The sequence below is a fragment of the Cuculus canorus genome, chromosome 3, assembly GCF_017976375.1.
Source record: "Cuculus canorus isolate bCucCan1 chromosome 3, bCucCan1.pri, whole genome shotgun sequence".
NCBI lineage: Eukaryota > Metazoa > Chordata > Aves > Cuculiformes > Cuculidae > Cuculus > Cuculus canorus.
The window spans coordinates 17,096,951-17,121,235 of record NC_071403.1 but is presented as its reverse complement, the minus strand read 5'-3'; the positions used below and the strand labels follow the sequence as shown (position 1 = coordinate 17,121,235).

The 24,285-nt window shown below is 38.1% G+C and overlaps 1 protein-coding gene across 6 annotated transcripts in view; it reads right to left on the bottom strand.

Moving 5' to 3' along the window:
- Positions 1-24,285, bottom strand: part of MYO6 (myosin VI) — a 114,935-nt gene that overhangs the window by 65,513 nt on the left and 25,137 nt on the right. For all 6 annotated transcript variants that reach the window (XM_054061161.1, XM_054061160.1, XM_054061159.1 and 3 more), the window contains 6 exons: positions 16,925-17,063; positions 10,810-10,879; positions 5,186-5,259; positions 2,898-3,027; positions 2,482-2,587; positions 621-676 (listed from right to left, as the gene is read on the bottom strand). In XM_054061161.1, coding sequence (XP_053917136.1) covers positions 621-676; positions 2,482-2,587; positions 2,898-3,027; positions 5,186-5,259; positions 10,810-10,879; positions 16,925-17,041 — 553 coding nt within the window. In that variant the 5' untranslated portion in view covers positions 17,042-17,063. Of the gene's footprint in view, positions 1-620; positions 677-2,481; positions 2,588-2,897; positions 3,028-5,185; positions 5,260-10,809; positions 10,880-16,924; positions 17,064-24,285 lie in introns of those variants that run through there.

Genomic DNA, 24,285 nt, shown 5'->3' with positions numbered 1-24,285 from the left:
AGATATTTATGTTTTCTCAAAAAGTTATCATTTTCTGTTCAATTAGGAAGTGCATGCAACATTAAAGCGGCTCAACTGCATGATCAACACAGTCTCTTCTGAACTTGTTTGGGAGTCTGTTATAAAGACAGACACAGTGAAAGTGCTAATCCAAATTAGGTGCTTTCAGAAAAAATATACTTAACAGAAAAATGACCCAGAACCATAAAGTAAAAGAAACTCCCTGTTTTATTTGACTTTGAGAACTTTATCATGAGGAGGAGGTATTACTTTTTTCTAGTACTAACAGACAGTAATATGAACACAACCTTGTCCTTGCAGATTTCCACAGCACAAAATCCAATCTTGGGTACATGTATGTGTGAAGTTCAGCTCAAACACACACAAATATTTTCTAGATCAAGGACTACATGACACAACACTAAACAAAAATGAACTGAAACACAAATAAAAAATATGCTTTCAGAATTTAGGATCAAGGTAAACTACCAGTAAATCATTCCCTAGGAAGTCTGATAGTATTTACATCTTGCTTTTACTTAGTTGCTGTGGACTGAAATTTCAGATTTAAAAAAAAAAAAAAATTGGAAACTTTAATTCAATGAAAGAAAATTCAATACCTTCTACAATTCTGTCATCAATATCTTGACCACTACCATAGGATTCTGTCAAATACCTGCAAAGCAAGATAAAAATATCATTATCTTTCATATGTCAGGTTACTACAACAGGGTTTAGCATGGCTATGCATCATACTTACTAACCAATTACTAAAGGGAAAGTACACCGATTATAAGTTCCAAATAACTATACCTTTTAAATTAAATGCAGTTTGACTTTTTTTCTTAAAAAAATATACACATATTCTTGCAGACTCTAGACTGTTGTTTCAAGATGTGTCAGAAATTTCTTTTAGAACTGCATATGGAAATTATTTTCATACATATATGAAGCTATCACTATGCTATCTGTATTTATTAAAATTCTCTAGTAAATGTATAAGGTTTCATATGTATTTCCTAAATGAAAGAGTGTTTCCCTGCATACAATTTCTACATTCACAACTATTGATGTTAATAAAATTCCCACACAGAGATGGTGACACAGGCAGTTGTGTGTGCATAATTAAGATAAGTTTCAATTTAGCAAATAAAGAAATAATTTTAAAATAAATCCAGAATGTGATTGCAGGGCATGCTGGGATGAGTTTAAAACAGTTCTTGAAAACGCAGCCTTCTAAAAACAAAATTTTGGAGCGCTAACAGAACTCTATTAGTACTCTCGTTTTCTGATCACAGAACGGAAAAGCCGTCCTGTTCTTAGAAACCAATGATAATTTGTAAACAGGTTTTTAGGGGCCGGCAGTGCAATGGCATTCATGTGTGCCTGCTGCAGAACTTTCTTTGTCGAGAAGTGGAAGAATAACCTCCTTTGAGAGCATTCCTCAAGAGATATTCTCCCAGTGCCTGCCAACTTTTTTTTACTCTTATCAGGACCAAAGTAAGGATGTCCCTTGCAAAAATCATTGCCAGCACCCTGGAGCGATCCTTACAGCTACCTGTTAAAGGCTGCACAGGGGCAGGGAGGAGCAGCATGAAGGACACTGATAGCAGTGACAATTGTTCATGGAATGTGGTAAACAATACTGCTATGGTACATATGTACTAGAGAATAAATGATGTCAGAGAAAAGGGAGTCAAAGATTTATTCTGGGAAACAAGGGGAAAGGGAAGAAGAGGGCGTATTCACACTGCCTGCACTATGCTTCCCTGGATAATCAGGCCACCTATGATATAGGTGAATTTAAAGGAGCCGTGCTTTCAAGTTACAGTGTTCCAGAGTGATATAAAGCAGTATAAAGCAAATATGGTCAAAAACATTAAAATCGTATACATCGGCTTTGCTTCCTCTTACATCAGCAATATGGCCTCCATGCAGTTTAGTATTCTTGATTTAGTATCAGTCATACGTAAGCACGAATAAATAAATAAACCCCATTATTCAGACTTTTTCAGTAAATTAGGCTCAAGTATATTACAGAATCTCTGCTGTGATCTCAAAAATCAAGAGTTAAAAAATTCTGGATGTTTAAGCAAACTAAGGAAACAAAGACAGTGAAAACACAGAAAGGCACATTTATGGCAAAATCAACAGTGTCTTGCAATATGCAGTTAAAATGCCTATTTACGTTTTTATCTACCACAGCACCAGTTGTGCAATACCAAAATGACTGCCTCGTAAACCATAACTACTACATGATGTCACTACAACAAAGTTAAGGTTTCTGTAAATTTACAACCATTTTGGTATGTTATAATGTCAGCATTTAAGCTTAACCCCATGAATTTCTTGTATTAAAGTGAACGTAAAGGTACCTTACTGAATTGTGTCTTAATTGTACTGATTACAGTTTGTCTGTATGTCAACCAAATGCATCAACACAAGAGATTCACTGAATAATTTTGGTCCGAAAGCACAAACCTCAAAACAAATTTAGTGTTTTCTGTCTTGCCAGCTCCTGATTCTCCAGAGACTATGATGGACTGACTCATCTTGAGCACTTTCATGTCACGGAATGCTTTATCGGCTTAAAAAGAACATGTTAAACATGACAATAATTAATATTCAGGATTGTTGCAAGCATAAAGGTAAGCTACAATACAAAAAATAAAATGCAATGTTTTCTGGAATAAAAAAGTAAATCTTTACAACTGAGCACATCACAATTTATTAAAGTCTATTTCTCTTTAAACTATATTATAATTGCTCACCATTAATTTGCTAATTTCTAAGATCTTCAAACTGCATATCAAGGATGAGAAGACTGGCAGTTTTAGCAATCACTGTTTTTATTTTATAATACTTTATAGTAAATCATATACAGGCTCAATACATACCAATCGCAAAAACATGTGGTGGCAATGTTCCAAGTGATCTACCCTGGTACTTTTTAATAGTATCTGAAGAATACAATTTAGGTATATCAAAATATGGATTCACTGCAATAAGAATGTTGGCTACATAGGTCTGTGAAGAAAACAATTAACAGCAAACTATTAGCTAGTATCCAACTAAGTGATAAACAGCAATTTTCTATTACTAATGAAGACTAAAGCTTAAGTATAACAATTAAATTTACGGTTCTCTCCAGCTAATGTATAGACAAGAAGAGATATATTTTCACAGTTCCTCTAATTATCTTCTCAGGACTTCTACGAAAAAGCACTTCTCGAGAGAATTTCCTAACCACTGAGCTATGAAGTATGTCCTGAATTTGACCTCTTTTCCAATCTCCTTTTAAATTATTTCCTATTGTCCAAGTAACTGGATCAAGGATAGGACATCACAGCCTCCTCCTCAAAAGTGAATAAACTAAGCTCTTGGCTAGCATAACACACACTCCTCCAGTGAGGAGGATAATTTTTCAATATCTAATGGAAGCAACTCAGCAGGAAGGATCCTGCCTGGAACACGCTCAAGGCAGGCAATAAAAGCGTTCAGCCGAGAGAAATCAGCTATTGCTGAAATGCAGAATGCAGTGAGAAAATACAGAATGCAAATGCTCTCTCACAGAAGGAATTTGAGGAGAATCTCAAACCAAGACTGCTTTTTACCTTTCCATAGGATAAGGGAGACTGAAGATAAAGTTTTTTTAAGGTTTCTAAAAAATACTGTCATAGCTTGCTTGTAATAGTCAGATTACGTATGAGGAAGAACAGATGTCTGAATAACGGGGGGAAAAGAAAAAGCCAATTTGAAGGCAAAGGTCTGAAGAAAAGCTGATAAACATTCAGCCTGAACAACTGATTTGGTTTACTGTTACTGAGCATATCCCTAGACAACTGAACTTTGGACCCTATCATATCTTGATAGAAGGCTGAATCACACACAATACATTAATTTTCTTGGACGTTTTTATTTTCAGCATTTATTTCACTAAAGCAAAGATATGCAAAGGGTTTTTCAAGAGTTGCAAGTAATAACATTAGTTTTCCCTTTAGTAACAAGACAAACACTTTTAACCAGCATTAAGCACAAATAGAAAAAAAAAAATATTGATTCAAACTGTATCTTAAAGTTACAATGGAAAAGAAGCTAAAATACAAATCAAACCTTCCCTCCCATCCCACTCGCTCAGGACAACATACTAGTAATTGTTTAAAATGAAGAAAGGTTTTACGAAACTAAAGATTATCCTACCTCATAGTCAGTTCAGGATTAGAATTTTACTTTATTGGGGGCTTTTCTTGTTTGGTTTTTTTTAATTATTATTTTCCAGAACAGCACTCAAATGGCCATTTTTATTTCTTTATTTTATTGCTGGTGCTTGATCTTGAGAATTTATAGCTATGTAAAATTAACTACAACACACTCAAATGGCCATTTTTATTTTTTTTATTTTAATGCTGGTGCTTGATCTTGAGAATTTATAGCTATGTAAAATTAACTGCAATAAAGGAAAACAACTATACTACCGCTTTACATATATATGTATAAAAGGGTTTAACTCCAATTCTTTTCAGAACAGTATGCTAATACAAAACTTGATTATTTTAACACAAACATTTAAAAAATATGTTGAACTGTTTTGTACTATTACTAGCCAGCCTTCTATTAGAAAAAAAATAAGGGAGAAAGAAAACTCTTAGCTTTCTTCCATTTCACAGCTGTCAGTGTCCGGGCAGATGGCAAGGACAAAATGTAATTCAGTCAGAATTCATTAAATACAATTAGGCAATTTGATAGCAATATAAAAGATTAAGATGGACATCCGAGCTAGGAGGTGTCAAAGACAGCACCTGTTTGCTTCGTTCAAAAATAATGAAGAAAGAAAACCATCTTTGTTAAGAGCTACTCTACTGACAAAGTAAGTTACCTGCAGGAACAGACCTCTGTGATACAACAAAGTGCTATGGTTGCATATCAACAGTCATGCAGAGAAAAATCTATTGCTCTGCCTGGTAAAAATTAGTTAACTTAAATGTGATTCAGACCTCAAATAGGGTATAATGGGGGAAAGGGAGGGGAGGGAAGAAAAAGGTCTGAAACTTCCTAACCTTCCAGTGTTACCCTTTCTGTTTAGTTTCTGCTACATGAAAAAACCCAGAATTGCAACCACTTCTTTTGTTGATTTTCTATAAGGACATCTATCATTAGACTGCTTGTCATGACCCATAATACTTACGTAAATTCTGTCCTTACTGTACCGAACTTTGATATTGTGAAGGAGAGTGGCTTCATTTAAATACATAAGGGAACCTGCAAATAAAAGACCATCATATACCATGAAGAGCTCAGGACAAGCTTAGTGTACAGCCAAACAACTAAATATCACTATTACAGACAATTTTACTTCCCATACCTTTGGTTATATTTTAATCCCATGATTTCTTTACAACGTCTTGAGGCAGAAATGCTGATTCAATACATGTTTTAAAAAAACATAGATCTGCTCTTCACTGTACAAGTGGAGTTACAGAAAGCTGCTGAACACAGAGCACTGGAGCCTGACAGGCCGTGCTCAGTGGAAGCTCCCTCTATCAGCCTTTCAGACAAACACCGCGAATCTCCCACAATGCCAGCCTACGAACACAGAAACCAGTGCCTGTCCAAATACCGACCACTTCCTTCCCTCCAGCTCCCATCTCCAATCTCTGCCACAGTGTCCACAGAATAATACCATCTAAAGGACCTTTGGAATAACTACTGTCCCCTGGTGATTTTTAGGTGTTTCAACAACTCAATCAGGAAATACTGTCTGAGAGGCAGCAGCAGACATCATTACGACATCAGGCACCAACACAACCCTTTGTATTTCAATTCTGAATTTTGTTGCATTTACACCTCCACAAAGAAACTGTTAAGGGGAAAAAATAGTTTACACAATAAAAGCTACCTATTTTTCTTTTTCTTAGCTCATTAATCTAAAATAAGCTAACCAACTCTGCGGAAATGTTAGAAGGTGGTGGCTCAAGGCAGTGAATGGGTACCTACAGAAAGCTTTAGACCACACAGCTTCACAATTTGGCAAAGCTGGTCCTTGATTTCAGCTGTAAAGCACTGAAAAGTGTTAGCAGCCTTAATTACAGAGGTCATTGCCAGTTCCCTTAAACAATATTAAACACATCCCTAAACCAACCAAGGGCACTACTTAGGCACTACACAGCTTCCATTTTCAAATATGATCAATCCCCTTTTTCTCATTGCTTAAAATTCAGGTGCACAACACTAATTTGTCTTTTTATGTCAGTAAACTGACTGATTACCATGCTGGTAAACCTTACCGTATTAGTGCCACTTAAGAAGTTGTACACATCTGACTCTTCTTGATGGAACAAGGACTGCACTTGTAATGGTCAACTCCTACCCTCTATGAGGGCCACATACACATCGCCCATCTACAGTGACCAAACTTGTTTCTCGAGTTGGACCAAGTGGGACCAATGCCATTTCTTGAGGGCTCCAGAAGAGAAAAATGTATTCCAAATTATTTATAACAATGTGCCAGTTGTCGTGACCTTAAGTCAGCCTGCCCAGCCACCTCACCCACACAAGGACACCTGAAGCTCATTCACATCTCTTTCAAAGCTCCTCTCACTGAAACAAAAGATACTGGCAAAGGATAACAGGAGCTTCTCAAGAGCATCTGTGGTTTTGTTTTCAATCTTTTACACTTCCTACTGCAGTGGACAGGGAAGGGGCTGTACCTCCCACCACCTACAGCAGCCCAGCCTGAAGCAAAGGAAGGTTCAGCAGTCATTTGCAGACTCCCTCTGGCTTGGTGGCTCCACTGAATAACAGACTTTTCTTCCTTTATGTGACTAAATACAGCTTTGCTTCAAATGGCTGGAGCCATTCATGCTTCACAAAGGAGCTTGCAACTTCTGGGTTGTTTAGAAGAAACCTGTGCAAAATCACCTGCTCGCCTGCACGCACATCTCTGTGTTGGCAGAGGCACACAAGGCAGGCTTTAGCTTTATGCTAAGCAACAACTTCCTTTGGATCACAGCAGCCTTGAAATTGGGCCTGTGCATGAATCACTTCATGAAGCAACATGGCCTCAACACCATGGCTTGTCCCCTGCCACTCCAGCAGACGTACTTCCCTCCACTAATTGCACAGTGGCTGATACCTGAGGCAACCAAGCACAAGCATCTCTTCAGCGGGATTTCTCCTCCTCCCTTCCCCGGGCACACTCAGTCCACATATTGGGACCACAAATTGCAGCTCTATCTCCATAGACCTCTCTCCATCTTCACCTATTTTAATGAGGTCATCCCAAGAGAAAGAGACATTAAAAGAAAATGGGCCAGAAGCAGAAACTCCTCCTTCTCCTCTCTTGTATGTGCCCAGGGGGAAACAGGGTGCTAAAATATCAGCAAACTTCACAAGTTAAGTCATTTGGATTCTCAGTATTGAGTTGAGAAACTACTATATAGTAGTGGTCTACATACACTTAAAGAATCATAGAGTCACTAGGTTGGAAAAGACCTTTTGGATCGAGTTCAACCATTCCTATCTGCCACTAAACCATGTCCCTGAGCACTTCGTCCACCCATCTTTTAAATACATCCAGAGATGGGAACTCCACCACCTCCCTGGGCAGCCTCTGCCAGTGCCCAATAACCCAGTCTGAACCTCCCCTAGAGCAGCTTGAGGCCATTCCCCCTTGTCCTATCACCTGACACTTGGGAGAAGAGCCCAGCTCCCTCCTCTCCACAACCACCTTTCAGGCAGTTGTAGAGAGCAATAAGGTCTCCCCTCAGTCTCCTCTTCTCCAGGCTAAACAACCCCAGTTCCCGCAGCTGCTCCTCGTAAGACTTGTTCTCCAGCCCCTTCACCAGCTTCGTTGTTGCTCTTCTCTGGACACTCCAGAGCCTCAATGTCTTGCAGTGAGGGCCCAGAACTGAACACAGCATTCGAGATGCGGTCTCACCAGTGCCGAGCACAGGGGCAGAATAATTTCCCTGGTCCTGCTGGCTATGCCATTTCTGATACAAGTCAAGATGCCATTGGCCTTCTTGGCCACCTGGGCACACTGCTGGCTCATTTTCAGTCGCTGTCAACCAACACCCCCAGGTCCTTCTCCTCCAGGCAGCTTTCCAGCCACTCTTCCCTTAGTCTATAGCACTGCATGGAGTTGTTGTGCCCCAAGTGCAGGACCCGGCATTTGGCTTTGTTAAACCTTATCATCTCCCTTGACTGTATCTTCACAAGAACCTCTCAGGGTTTGAAATATGTCTTAAAGGGAAGTCATCAGTTAAGCATTCTCATAAAAACTTAATAATTACCTAAAAAACAAAGAACCCCAGATTTCATCGTGTCCCCAGGAATCTCTTTGCAAGTTCCTGCTAAAGCAGTTATACCTGCAGACTCTGCATAATGAGAGCTTCCTCCCCGAGGGAAAAGACATGTAAAGTAAGGCTTATGTCAGCAACTTTGAAACACATATTCTTTAGAATAAATGCTTTAAAAGAGGCATCCGTATCCAGAGGCAAAGAAAGTCACCAGAGAGAGAATCCTGAATATTCATATGGCTCATGCCTAAATGTAACCAGTGTGTGTATGTGCATTTAGTAGTCATCATAGTTAAAACACACACAAAGTTCACAGAAGTGAAATCAGGCTCTAAAAGCAAGAAAATATCAATGTCAAATTTACTCATGCTGGCTTTCCTGTGCATGCAATGAAGCAAGGTTTCTATGAAAAATTTTATCAAGTAATTGCAAGGTTCTGCAACTGTAGAGCTTTTTTTTTTTTTTTATTTCAAGATTCTCATCAGATTTCCTGCTCCCCTTCATTGTTTAAAAATTCTTTCCCCCCAGAAGTAATTATTTAAAAATCTTTTTCTTGGCCATAAAAAATAAAAAGTCCACATATGGTGACAACCCTCCAAAACTAAGTGAGGCATGGGGGAAGCAGAAGAGGGCTGTGAATCACAAAAAAAAAAGTAAGTGCTTTGTCTCTGTACTGTTTGTAATATTTACTGAAATTTCATGTTTGAGGAAAAGCTAGATACTCAAAAAGGCTTCTTTTGCAGTTAGTCCATTTGCAATATGGAAGACTAAGGGTGCAAAAAAGTAATACTTCAGCAAATTAGTTCCTAGAAGGGAGTTAATCACTAAAGCATAGGTCAGAATGGGAAGTGTATTATTAACTCGTTTTTCAGGATTTTTCAGGACAGTTCTATAGGGAGAGACTGAAAGCACTCAGTATTTTTCTTAAAAGAAAAAAAAATCTTAAAAGATTAATGATGCTCAGCACAAATTCTCTCTGACAGAGAAAGAAAATGAATTTGGGTTTCACACATCCTAAAGGTAAATCTCAACTGTGACAAATACATTAGAAAAATCTCAAAATAATGTTTGATCCAGAAAGGATCACTGGGCAAAGCATTTTTAAGTTTTAGATCTTCCTCCATAGGCCAAAGACAACATTTTCTCTGATAGAAAGACTGTTTTAACTTAATTGAATAGTATTTCGCTGGAATCTCAAGCTATTTCCATAATCTTATTTCAAATTTCAATTCTCTAAGACGCTGAGGTGCCAGAACACCTTAGTAAAATCACTGTGACAGATGCAAAGATTACATTCATTTCCCTAACAGGCATCACGTGCAGAGAATACAAATACCAGCTTTGAAAAGTTTCAACCTCACATAATGTTTGCAAAATTATAAGCAACTGGAAACAAGGCTACCAGCTTAATTCCACTTACAATGACATTGTACCATCTAACTCAGATCATAAGCCTCAGATCTCATCGTCTTATTACTTATGGAGCGGCTATAACAGCTGTATTTCCTGTCATGGGATACAAATACCAACCCCTATTACAAAACAGGAATTGTGATTAAATGACCTAAAAAACTTCCAAAGTCCTGGCCTCTAATTTAAATAAGGACCAACAGAAGATACTTTTGCTCAATATTTACAAAGCTATTGGTACTTTCACCAACCAGTAAATATCAGAGGAAACATTTAAAGGAACTGACTTCATGAGGTTTTCAGGACAGTAGAGTCTCTGTGCTTTGCTCACACAGAACAACAGCAGCAAAATATTTGCTTAATGGCTCTCTAAAAGCAAATGCGAGCACTTACCTTTCTCGGTACTCTCTCCCCTCTCCACAGCTTTGAATATTATATTTGTTTCCAGATATCTAACTACAAAATATTTAACAAAATAGAAGCCCTGCAGATCAACACTGAAGTTTATTGCACAAGTTCATCTGAAAACTCCTTCTCCAGCAGCACTCCTATATTCAATTCACTATAACCTACTTCCTTTTCCAGTGGCCCCAGTAGGGCCAGATTCCTGTCTCCAGTTTTGGGAAGGTTATCTTAAAATTTATTTTCAATTACCTGTACTTCCACAGGAATGCCTTCTGAGAACAGGTTACATGCAGGAAAAGGCTGTATAATACAGCTGATGATAAAGCAACTAATTCTTCTGCAGGACTATAAAAAGTATAGTTAATCCCTCTAATGCTGAATGCAGTTATCCTGATGCCGTTAGGCAATATCTGATATATATCTGAAGTCAAGTAATAGTTGTATGTGGGAATATTCTAACTACGAGTTCTTCTAAAGTGTTCAACTAAAAAACAAAAAAAAACCCACAATAAATGATATTTAAAATGGGCTTGCTTTAAGGAGTTTAAAAGACTAGTAGAGGTCATACATAAATCGAAGTAAAGAAGCAAAACAAAACAGTACAATGAAGAAACAGAGGGCTTGTAAGGAAAGAATGTTCTCTTCTATGCAGATATTTTTTTCAAATGCATAATTTATTTTGAAATTCATAACTTACAGTTATCTTCTACATCCTTTTTGCTGTCCTCTTCCGCAGGAAACACTTGATTGATAGCAGCTTGGAAAGTCTGTTAGATGAAAAAATATTAACATTGTCAGAATTCCATAAAAATAGAATTACAGTTCAAAGATGTCTGATGCAATGATACAAGCAAGCACACTGTAACTGTGCACTGCTTAAAATGAAGTTGCCAGCTTTATACCTCAGAACTGGAAATTTTATTGAGTTACTGGATGCACACAGGAACTGCTACATTTACATTACTAGGCTAGATTATAAAAATGCAGTCACTGTAATATATATTTTATTATAACAATATTTGATGCTTATTTCCAAAATTGCGTGCAATATTGTAATATTGTGTACTATAAAAACTAAGGATAAAAAAAAGTACTACAAATGGAACGGCATTGTAAAAGACACACAACTTCCTCACTTTTGTTAAGAATCACAAAGGATAAAAAGAAGTTATTAGCTTAGTCCAAGGACTGTTCTATCATTATCATATGCTGACTTAAAAAATTACTACTTAAAATATAAATATTCAATACATAATATCCTCTGTATCCCCAAATACTGCAGCTTTTTTTCCTTCTGTAAACCAATACTGGGGTCAAACAAGACTTTTCTTCAACCCTTGTATTCCAGTTATACAAAACAGCCATTTATCAAGTGTTCACATCCAACTGGAAAAATTCATAACAAAAGCAACTTTGTTTCCTCTTTATTCTCCAGAAATCATAATTTATCTTGTAGTAAAAAGGAAGGAAAACCATCCTAGCATACATGCATTTCAGTATCTGTACAAGAGTACCTATTGTAAGAGGTTAGTTTTTAATTATACTTTGTTTACCGTAGTAATAGCTTGTTTGAGCTATCTATGAATGAACAAAAACTCTGTTGTACCAATTAAACACGATAGCCACCATGCTGCAAGCAGTCTCCCTTTCCCTGTGGAAATGGAGACAAGAAGTCTAGCCTAATATTTGAAAAAGCAACCAACTGGATCTAAAAGAATGACCTTAATAAACAAACAAGTTTGCTTGTCTAATATTGTACTTAGCAAGACAGTCCCATGAGAAACATCTCACAGGGAAGTTTAGGAGAAATATAGCAACTTGCTTCATCTTTGCTACAGTACAACAGACACAGTATGTGAGCTCTTGTAGCTTACACCATCGTGAACAGCCACAAATCCCAATGACCTTTGAAGTGAGAAAGGTTAAAAATGTCTCAGAGTAGAACTAATTGCTGCCAGTTGGAAATCAGCAAATCTACAATAACCCTTCTCTACAAAGTTATCATAAAGTATGTAACTTGTAGTCATAATAAATTGTATTTTGTCGTCCCCTTATCATGCTCTAATGCAGAAAAATATGCACAGGAAACTTCCCTAAGGAAAACAGAACTGCTTGATGACGTTGAAATGCCTGAACGTCCATCAGACCAACTTCTTTAAAAATATCCTTACCAGAGGTTGGTGGAGCTGTGGAGGACCTGAGCGTACTTACCTACCTCAGAAATTGCCAGATGCTATTCAGAGCTTTACCAGGGCAGAGATGCCTTCCCATCCCTTTCCTTTCTTTCACAATACTGCATTTAGAACATATTATTTATCAACAATAAAGGTATATCTCATTGGATATAAATAAATTTGAATGCAAATTTCCCACGTAATCAGTTCCCTGTGCATGAAAAGAGTGGAAAAGATTAAAAGGAGCCTGACTGGCTTCACCAGCAATCTAATTTCATTTCTTGTTCCTGTCTGCTGATGTGTAACCCAAGATTAACCACTAACAAAGAGAATTTTCTTTTACAGGAGAGAATGAACATGATACCAAATAATTCTGTGAGACTCTCCACAAATCTCTAACACTTTAACATTCCATGGATCTAAAGCCAGTCATACCAGATCTATCCAGACGAGGATGAAGAGCTTTTTCCCTGCCCTCACCACTCAGCCTTCTGATTCAAGATAAACTTCAATGAAAAACAATACTGAGAATTCCTACTGCATTATGTCCTCCTCCATTTTTCAGTCAATGTGAATTGTGAATTAATTTCTAGAATATTTCAGAAGCGATAAAACAAATAAACAATATGGAGAAGACTTATCTGGAAGCTGATGCTTTTCTGTTGGACTTTTTTAGATCAGAACATGAAGCTCAACCACGTCAACAAAGAATTTCACTCCTGTATGTCATAGTACTGCTTTATGTAAGGAGATTTCTTGTTATGTACACTAGCTAGTTGTGCAGAGATATGAGTACTGCCAATTAGTATTAAAATCAAATACACTAAATAGAAAAATAGGCAAGATATACCAGGCCTATCAATAAAAAATTATCCAAAGAAATCCTTTACTATGTTGTCCCTTTAAAAACAAACAAACAAACAAAACCCCAACATTTCCTGTAAAAAGAAAACACTTTGGGTATTTGGTAGAATTTTACATTAGGGCATTGCCTAGAACAAACTAGTTCTAAGATTAATATCCACTTCATTTTCCTATGACACACTAAGGTGGTCTCAGGAGGCAAAACAGAGGGTTTAGGGTATATAGTAGGGTTTTTTTTTTTCCCCCTCTTTGTAACGAAGCAGCCCTTGAAATCCAATGGCAATCTTAATTATCCTCCTAGAAACTAGATGAGTGAAAAAAGATATCTTTCCATTCAAGCAGGATCTTTTTACTACCATGTAATCTAATACATGTAACCATGCCTTCCTTTATACTTTCCAGATACAGACAGGAGACATCCCTACTCTCAGCTGTACTTCACAACCCACCCTAAAGCAGTACAAACGGTGTGCAAGACAGACAGGAATATGTCTCATTGACGCAAGCAAGCTGCATTTACTGCTTAAAAAAAAAACCTTTAGCTCGAAACACTGGACTTTGAACATTCTGATCCTTACTTTCAGAGTACATTTATTCATTTATACTTAGTCCAAGAAAATACCTTTCTGTTTATTCACAGCATACCAAAGCAGGTGTCCCATAAAGCCCTCATGACGCTTCAGAACCGGCACAGAGCCATAAGGTGCCTCTCCACTGATGGCAGCGGGAGTGCTGGCAAGTGCCTGCAGCACCACACGCCATCCTAGTGACCACCAGAAACTTAGTACTGCTGTTACTCTGGGAAATGCTGGCTGCCCACTCCTCAGTGCCATGAGGGTCCAGGGACGGCATCTCAGAGTGCAAGTCCCTCTAAGGCATCTCTTCTTTACCACTTTCCTTAGACCTAGTCAGAGGCGTCCCTGCCCACGGCAGGGGGCTTGGAATTAGATGATCTTTAAGGTCCCTTCCAACTCAAACCATTCTATGATTTATTACCTCCAGGAAAACAGTAAACTTCCCATTTGGCAATCTTGCTGCAATGTTACAGCAGCTGGCAACACAACAAAATAAGGTATATGCAACAGAATTTGAGGTTGGGATTCCCAGTAAGTTCAGAAAAGTACACTCCAAGTAGAAGTGCAAATGCAATACTAGTTGAGCTTTAACAACTGGCTGCCTTCCTCCCTGCTTTGCACATCAGCGAGTGACTGATGGTCTGGTTCAGAAACCATCCTCAGAGCAGGGCTCCAGCCCTAGGTAGGACCACACTCATTAGCAAACCACTCTCCTGTTTCTTTGTTTTCTTTCCAGTCATGCCATTTATCAGCCTTGCAAGCTGCTGATCTAGTTTTCAGGAAGCAGCTCCCATCCTGTAACACACGCATCCTCTGTTCTGATAACAGGCTCCTGCAGCTTGGATTACTCTTCCTTGTAAGGTGCAGTCTGGGTGACTCAGATCCCCACCCCTCTTTAGATACCCAGCCTCCACGCAGAAACGTAAATGCCGTTGTTAACTCTGTATGGGCTGTGGCACCCAAAACTGCTACTGTTGGTTTATAAGAAAATCAGCGTGTTGGCCAGCTACCTTCACTTGGTTTCATAATACAAAGCAATCTAAGACCATGCGTGCCTCAGGTCTTCCATCCTCCTGCCTCCGCTTGCTGCCACCCTGAAAACTTTCCACTTCTTCATATTTGAGTTGGATCCATTCTCTGACCTCATTTACTCTGTCACGCAAGCTCACAAGCAGAACTCTGCGAGGCCAAAGCTAGCTACAAGTTGGGGAGGGAGGGAAGATTTTAAGACATCATGAAACTACTGCCTTGCAGCATTTATAGCAGTTATTAACAATATATTTTAATTAACCATTAAGTGGTATAAAAGGCAACAATCACACAGATGCACACACATTTCCTTTTCAGCCTGTGATCTCTGGTAAACTACCGGCATCTGCAGAGAATACGTATGACATGTTAATGACCCAGATTAAAAAATAATAACAAGTTACACCACCCGGATACGTTTACAAGATCAGGTTACTCCTCTCTTCCCTGTAATTATCATGGGCAACTGCAGAGCTGCTGGATCACTCCTTCTTACTGAAGAGCATTTTTGAACTATCATTCTGAGTAAACAAAGTTAATAATAATGGGTATTGATGCTCACTACTTCAAATTAATGTTCTATGTGCACGTGAACAGTGTCTTCTTTAAAAGACAAAAAGGAATGAGGAACATTTCACTAGGAAAAGAAATCAATGATAACTTCAAAAGACTGAGAAGACAATTAAGAAAATGTTTTACTCCACCTCTATTAAAATAAGGAAGTTAGATAATTAGAAATATAGGACCATAATCTCTATGGTATTTAAACATCTAACTGCGACAAGTTCATTCCCTTAGATGAGTGAACATTAGGCCCTTAATTGATCTGTTTAATCCAGGAAAAGAGCCAACAGCAGAACAACAAACTGCTAGACAACAGAGATTGCTCATTGTGAACCATGAAGCAAAATATTTGTATTTTATGATCATATTTTGATTTTATTTAAAAAAAAAAAAATGCATGTTCTCCTAAAGGATCACATGTTAGAAATAAATAGCAGCTCAGGAATCCCCTTACTGCCCGTTCCTGTTTGAATATACAGAGTTTTCCTCTTTATCACATCAGAACCATTCGGTGATATAGCAGTGGGAGTTACAATCGTTTAGGTCAGTTTAAGACTACTCAACCATAGCTTTCAAATACTTAATATTTTCATCTGAATAATTTTGCTTTTCCCCAAGCTGAAGAATGCACACTGCTACTCCTAAACCTAAACACTTTATCTCATATCCACAAAAGTCAGATGTCACACTTACTCCATATTTCTAAGGACAGCAAAATCAACTTCCTCTTCCAGACGCAGAGAAAACAAAGCCTATAAACATCCCTCCCTGAAAGGAAGAACTGCCGCATAACCTTTTGACCTGTGACAACGCATTCCCCATTATTGTTGATGTGAAAAAAGTTTGTCTTTTCCATACATGAAGATACAGAAAGGACAAAATTGTTAGAAAGGGCACATATCACATATTCAGAAAGATACCACAGCCTTTAAAACAGCGTCTGATCTTATTCCATTTAGTAAAAGCCAGGATGCCGATTATCTCAATTAGGGTAATTGATAAGATACAAGGTTCTTCCTGTAAAATCTGGTATTTAAGCACAACATAATCTGAATAATGTCATGACAAATGAAGCAGCTGGAGCACACTAAATAGGATGAATTAGGACTTAATTTAAAAAGTTGCATTTATTTTGCCTTTAATTTGATGTAGCAATTCCACATGACCTTTGTTTGAAATCATGTTGCTTCTCAAGGTACTTGAGGTAGGAGGACTCATCCCTCAAATCTTCATCAGTCTAACAGCAGTGTGTACTATCTATGCCAGAACCTAGAATACTTCTGTAGGACATTCTCTATGCACATTCAAGGGGAAAGAGAGAAGCCAATCTCAACAGTAGGCTTAATTTAGAAAAATAACGTATACAGTACTGAATCAAATTGCTACAATCTCTCTTTCACAAGCAGGTGCAAAAGTAAGCAAAGCACATGTAGAAAACTGACAGAGAGCATGCACTTCTTTCACCTGCAATGCAAGCTAAAGCTACGCAAAGATCCTTTCCCACTCCTTCAGACTGTGTGTAATCATAGATATCATAAAAAATTTAGCCTACAGGTAGAACAGCTTTTATAAAGTTTTTCCGTTCCTTTGCTTGCAAGACACTCACCTTGCCTTTCTGATTCAAAGGTTCGATAGTTAAGTTGTTTGTGCCAATGTCCACAATCATCCCCATCTGAAACCCATCCGTTGGGTGTGGAGCCCAAACGGGCTTCCCGTCCTCCATTGTGGGATCTATCCAATACTACCTGTTACAAAAGAAAAAAACAAAAATTAAAATAATTTGTATACAAATGCAGTAAGCTATCAAGGATCACCACACAGACTTTAGTTTATTATATTTATTCCTGATAGTCAGTGTGGAAGTAGCCAGTCTGCAGACCACAGCCAGCCTGTGAGGACAAGAGTCTTCCAGTCTTTCACCAATCTGTGATGTCTTGTGACACCCTCAGAGATCAGGATGGAGAATATTCAAGGACAGATTATGCTCAGGGTGGGAGCCACAGACTATTCCCTGCAGCTCCTTCCCCAGTTTCCCTAAGCTGTGAATCTAAAAGGGGGTCTATCTCATAATCAAAATAAAAGTACAAGACAGCTAAGACTACACTAGGAGTGCATATATTGACATATCGCTATGTACAGACACACAGATACGCATGTACAAATGTATACACACATATTTATATATGCATCTGGTGGGTCATATGACTAAAACATACTTGTTTGTATCTGTTTTGGTGAGCAAATACTTGAACTGCTGTAATGAGCACATGGCAAGGCATGTAAGCAGCAATACAGTCTCATCATTTGAGACGACTGAATGTGAAGATGCTTTTCGCGTGGCTGGGCGTATGGATCTTAAATAACCCAGGAATATATTCAGTCGCTATCAATTCATCATACTATAAACTTCTGAGAGACTGACCTCCGATACTTTGACATCACAGCACTGCCTCTTAAGGAACACCAACTTTACTTTCAATAAAAATACAACGTGAAAATTCTTTCAGAGGAATCTATGATGTACAAGTGAAGTAGATGCAAAGGTCAGGACATTCAAACCTTCAGCTCCTCTGGTTATGCAGCTAAATAAGCTTCCAAATAAAAGCAGTATTTGATTGCATGCAATGCTCATTGAGCTAACGAGGAAAGTTGCCAGGATTGGCACACTCTGAATGCCTAACACTGCCATTTTAAATATGCTGAATTATTTTGCAGTCCTTATCCTAATAAGAATTGAGTCACACAGCTTGAAAGGCTTCACTTCTCCTGGCCATTTCTCACTCCATCCAAAACTCATTCACACACTGAAGTGGCAATTTTTAGTGATTCCAGAATCTTTAAAAAGCATCTCTTGTCACCAAGGTGTAACTCACTTCTCAGCGTGAATGAAAAGAGCCTGCCAAGCAGCAAAGAAAACACTGGCAGCAAACTCCAGGAGTCTGTACACTAGGAAACGTGTCCTACATTTTTCTTTTCCCACATCTGAAGGAAAAAGGAGTTCCAAAATTTGTCAGCCAGTGAAGGTTGCAGACCCCTCTGCTATAAAAAGGGGCAAGGAAAAGAAGTCATTGTCCCACCAGAAAGTTGTACAACCACAACCAGAAAAGGATGCTTGTGAACCACCAGGACATGGTGCACATGACCTGCTTTTTGCTGCCTCCAAGGACTTTAGGAAGATTTGAAGAGATGGAAAAGGCTTAATGTGATCACTTTGAGAATGTTGTTGGTTCTACCATCTTACTTGTCAAAGAGTAAGACAATTTGCTGTTAACTTTGAAGTGATATAATAGAAGACAAAAGGTAATTCTAAAGCAAAGACTCAGAATACAAAGTCAAATATTTTTTGTTGTGCAGAGACAGGAAAAAAAGTAGCTATAGAGTTCTTAATTTAGTGTTGATATCTGGGTTTGTGTTTAAATTTACTCAGCTAATTAGATATTTTTTCCCCTGAATGCAGTTCAGAATGTATGAAGCTAATGAAGACATTAATAAATGCTTCTAGGGTACTCTGCTCTTGCAGTTCATGCTATTTAAAATGTTATATTTAATACAGGAAAACAAGCAGTTTACTTTTCCCCTATGAACAGGGCACATTAACTTCTTTTAACTACTGTAGAAAGTTCTAAAACCTCAAGTGTCACATTCACTTCTATTTACTTCAAAATTTTTGCCACATCCCATGAACTCTACAAAACACTATCATCTTCATTGTGTGTTACTAGCATCATAAAATAAATCCCATAAAACACCTGTATGCACTCACACATGGCTGTTGGCCATTTTTTCATGACTTTAGGATACTGTTAATTAGATCTAGTGTACACCACAGTTTATGGAAATTTTTTTTTTTTTTTTTTTTTTTTGGCCAGATCTGACCTCTAAGTACAGCTGCCATCGTGGGCACTGTTGCTAAACAGCTGAGTTTATTTCTGGATATAACCAGGCCTTCATTTCTTCACAAGCCTATAATTTGTTTTTAAAATGCTACTTCAAATTAGTACTTCAGTGACGTGTCACGTAACCACTAAAAACAAGGTGCTCTTTTACATCCCGAGGAGCATGGCCAGGGCTCCGACGTAACCATTTCATACAAGAAATCCTGAAATTACTGCCAAAATTTGGAATCCAGATTCCCCAGTTAGCAAATGGAAGCTTTTGCTTTCTCACTGTCATGGACTTTTGCGTTCTTATATATTCTTAAATCTACTTCATGTTTTATTAATAAATTATAATAAGCGAGCGTCATGAGCTAAAAAAAGCCTCTTGAAGGACAAACAGTGATTGAAACCAGCAACCACCAGGAAATGTATGTTTAAGAGAAATACTTGAGGCTTTGCAAGCATCTAAGAAGCCACTGGGTGAAAGCATCCAAACACAAGTGCAGAAGTTATTCACAGGACAATTACTTTTAATAAATACAGTCTTCTGCCTGAGAAGTGACACAAAACCATTGGTAACCATTTGGTTTTTTGAGAACCAAATGGTTTTGGCACCACTCCACCTAGGGCAGCACATTAAAATTGGATACCGAAACCTATCAGGTCATACCTGCTCTGTTATCTACCCCTCCCATCTCATGGATATGCCGTGGCCCTTGAGACAGACAGATGGAAGTCTGCTTCTGAACCAGCTCACTTTCCAGCCCAACATTTGAATTAAATGAAATTAAAAGAAGTTCAAAGTTCAACTACCTGATACAAGTTCTTTAGAAAAAGATAACAACACTTTGTAAGAAACATTAAACTATACTTTACTGATTAAAACATACATAACAGAGTACAAGCTGGGAAAAATACAAATTTAGATGAAGTGTCAAATCGTATCGTCCCCACAAAAATACAGCCCCAGTCAGTTTACAGACCATTCATTAAGAGCAAACAGTGAAATAAACTTTGTTTTCCGATGTGTATCCTTTTAAATCCAACCGCCAACTTCACCACACTGTTGAAAAGGGCACACTATTTCTGAAAACTATGAAAGCAAAAAGATAGTGGACTTGGCAGTATTAGGTTCATGGCTGAACTTGGCAGTCTTAAAGGTCTTTTCCAACCTAAACGATTCTATGATTCATATCCAGGCCAAAAACACTAAGGCCACAAATCTGAGAGCAACACGAGCAAACACAAGGAATCACCTGAATGATGCTTCCAAACAAAGGAGGCCAAATTGAGGCATCTTCCATATTTGTTTTTATATACAGGTATTCAACAATGATTAACTTAGTCGATCATAAATTTCTAGGTCATTTTAGTCTCCACAAGGAGAGAATTCACAAAGGTTATGCTCATAACTGGGAAGCCAGATGCCCTACCCTCTTCTTACAGTTGGTAGAAAAAGAGAGCAGGAACCCTGTACAGAAGTTTGTCTCTCCATTGAACAGGAGAGGGACAGTAATAAAACAAGCCTTTGTCTGAAGCTGGCAAACTTAATATCTACTCCTTCAAATGTCAGATGTTATATTTTCATAATTGGCAAGCAGTAATAGACCTTGCCTTAATTATCAGTAACAGTGTTCAACACATTCAGCACTGGCTAAACACCAGTAGGCAGCAGTTCAAACAACTTGCAATATGACACTGTTGCACTCTACAGAATACAACAGCAAGAAAACCACTCACCAGATCTTTAACTTTATTTGCACTATTATTTGCTTTTTTCGAGCATGTTTAATAATAGCGTTTCTCAAAAAAATTATCTACATAATACATTGAGCATATGAAACAACTAAGAATTTCTCAGTTTATAGTTGGCACATTATCATCCCGTTTATCTTTATTTAAATATTACGCATTTTAAAAGAATGTAACATAACTACATTTCAATTTTGTAGGGTATTCAAAAGGAAATTAAACACTACCATCAGGTGAAAAGAGTTCTAGGAAGACCAAACTGAGTAATGCAATTACTCTGTGCCCAGGGGTAGGCATTTGCATTATCTGATACTATTTACTGTCCTATGAAGAGTTTGCTATATTGAGGCACTGTACTGATTGGTGAATTAACTAATTAAAACAAATGAAAAATTAAACTTCATTAAACAACTGATGGTACCTCATTAGGTTGGCTAAATACAAGGAAAATAAACTCGACAGAACAAATTATCACAGTAAAAGTAGAATGACATAGGTTATTTCATACACATTAAAACTCTACTACTTGTGTGCTTTAACAGCTGGTCAAAATTCTGCACATTACAGCGGGCACATGAGAATGCTTCGGGAAAGGTCCTGCGAACATTCAGGACAGACCAGATAGAGGAAAACATTGATGCATGGTGGTAGGTTAATGTCGGATTACTTTTTTCAACCCTAGTTCACTGTTTCACTGAAACTTCAATAAATCAAAGTTAAGTCAGCATTCAGCACTCCACTGAAGGTGACATCATATTTCAAAGGAACTGCAAACATGGTACAGAGTTGTGCGGTGTTTTTGAGCTAAATGCAATACATTCATGACTGTATTATTCAATTGAATATTAAGGCCATTCAATTTTTATTTAATTACTTTTTCAATTTACCATAAAACTTCTCCACACTAACACAATTTAGTTCAGCCATAGCAAAATGCAGCTTTTGCAACCTTCTTATGACAACATCACCAAGGTAGCTATGTCAAGAGGAGACATCTGCCAACCCAGAAAACAAGATGATGGGCTAGAATGCAGCATAGCACAAAGGTATCTTCAAAACCAACTTGCCTTGAAAATGTTAATGCTGACATGTTAACTGCCAACACATTTCATAGATGTATGTAAATAAAATGAAGAGCAGTCATTCACACATCTGAGAATTACTACAGAAAAACATCTTTTAAAGCTATATGCTCTGACTGCAGGAGACAATTTGAGCACAGCATGCTCTTTTCTTGTATATTTGCATGTATCAACATGTTTTCAATACTGAGCAGCTCAACACTGATTTCTGCAGTACCTCCATAAGACTCATTCTTTTGTCTTTGTATTCATTTTGTGTTTAGCATTCATACAGGAAACACCTACTCTGCTGTTGTGTTTACTACTCAAAGGTATTTGAAAAGATAAGCCAATTCTTTATACTTAAAGAATAGGAGAAATCTCATTTTATTTTCTCCAGATTAAATGTGGCAATTCCCAATTACAAAAACACTGCTCCGGACTTCAGTAAAGGAGCCCTGCAATGCCCTGTATCATTTCTCAAACACCTCAGCCTAGAACGTTCATGCTCCTTGAAGAATAAACTTTAAGGAGCAGAAGAGAGGGAGGGACAGGATAAGCAAAAGACCTGTACAGCTTACTCTAAACCATCTCACTTTCCTGGCTCCTAACTTGCTGCTTAAGGCAATTCGTCCCAGCTCCACTCCTGGCTCTGCTCCCTGCTCCTGCCTCTCCGCCCTGACTACCTCGAGAAATACTGATGCAGGGCAGGAGATGGTCTGAGTAGGAACAAGTAGACAAAACACGCAACTACTTTGTCTGCAGATATTTAAATAGCTGTTGCATAAGTTCCTAAAAAGAAATTAACTTAATGGCAAGAAATTTCCTTCACAGGATTTGAATGTTTCATATTTATCACCAATCTGAAAAGGAGGTGTTACAGGAATTGCACTGTAAGCAAGAAGTCTTTCAGTTTTGAAATACATCTGTTTCATGCTTTTTCAACTGCACCATGTTTAATCAATCACCACTTTTGCATGTATAAGCACCTTTCACACAACAAAAACGTAGCCCATTAAAAAAGGATGAGATCATAAAAAAGCGTAGGAAGCCTATCTAACAGAATTTGTAGTTTAACTGAACAGATTTCTAAAATGCCAAGTGTCTTTCAGGTGTTGTTTACTAAGGCCAAGAGCCTCTGTACTGCCTATGAAATCAAATGAATACTGAATGGCCAAGGAAATCTGCCATTGGAGGTTACAGTGAAGCTCGAAGAAATCCAAAGGCAAGAGGGATTTGGGCAACTACAACAAACACACCAGCTCTACAGATATGGCAGAAGAAATAAGTCCACAAGAGGGGCTGGAGACAGAAAAGGATGGCGTGTTGCACACCAGGAGAGGAGGAGCAGCAAACTTTCTCACCAACTGTGCCGTGTGAGAAGACAACAAGGAGTGAAGAAGATAGAAAGTCAAGTGAGACCTAGCAAAGGAAGACAGTAATATACATTTTATCTTAACTAGCACATTGATCTTGGCTTGTATTTAATCCTGAGGTAATCATGACTGTGTTTGTACTTGACATGATGTACTTCCATGAGGAAGGACCAAGCAATATATGAAGGGGTAAAAAGAAAGGCTAATTTCTATAAACCTAAATGAAAAAAACTGAAGGGAACAAGAAGCTTCCATCTGTCATCAATGCCAACTGATTTAGCTCTCAACAAGCTGTTACATGGAAGCATTTGCTTAGTCCTTTAAAGGAAAAAAGTCATCATCATATATGACTTTTTGTTTGGGGACCCTATAAAAATGTTAACAGTAGTTCCAGCTTCAAGAACTTCGAATCTTGCCAAAAGCCACATGTCACTTTTACTAAGCCTAACCAGAACCGCTAGCTGCAAAAACCTCAGTCAAAAGTTTTCCCGACTGACAACAATAGGGGCTGCAGAAGCAAGTTTGTGGAAGCTTTCTGGTGGACTCTGCCCAACCAGGCTTATTGCTGTTTTTTTTCAGATGCTCCCCTGACCAGATCCCCTGAGCACCGTAGGTCTTTGTGACCTGACGTACCTGTTCCCTGTACGCACTGTGCCCACTTGCTCTCCAAGGCCAGGACTGACAGGATCTCCTCTTTCAAGTTCTGGCTTATGCTAGGCTTAAACATTTTATGCTTAAAGCTAGGCTGAAACAGCTCTTATTTGCAGTCATGTGGTTCTACTTAATTTCTTAACAAAATTTTAGCTAGCTTTACAACTCTGTCAACCTTAGTAGCCAGTGTATGTCCAATTCCATCTGTGATTAAACAACACCAAGATTAATTTTGTACAACTTGTAAGC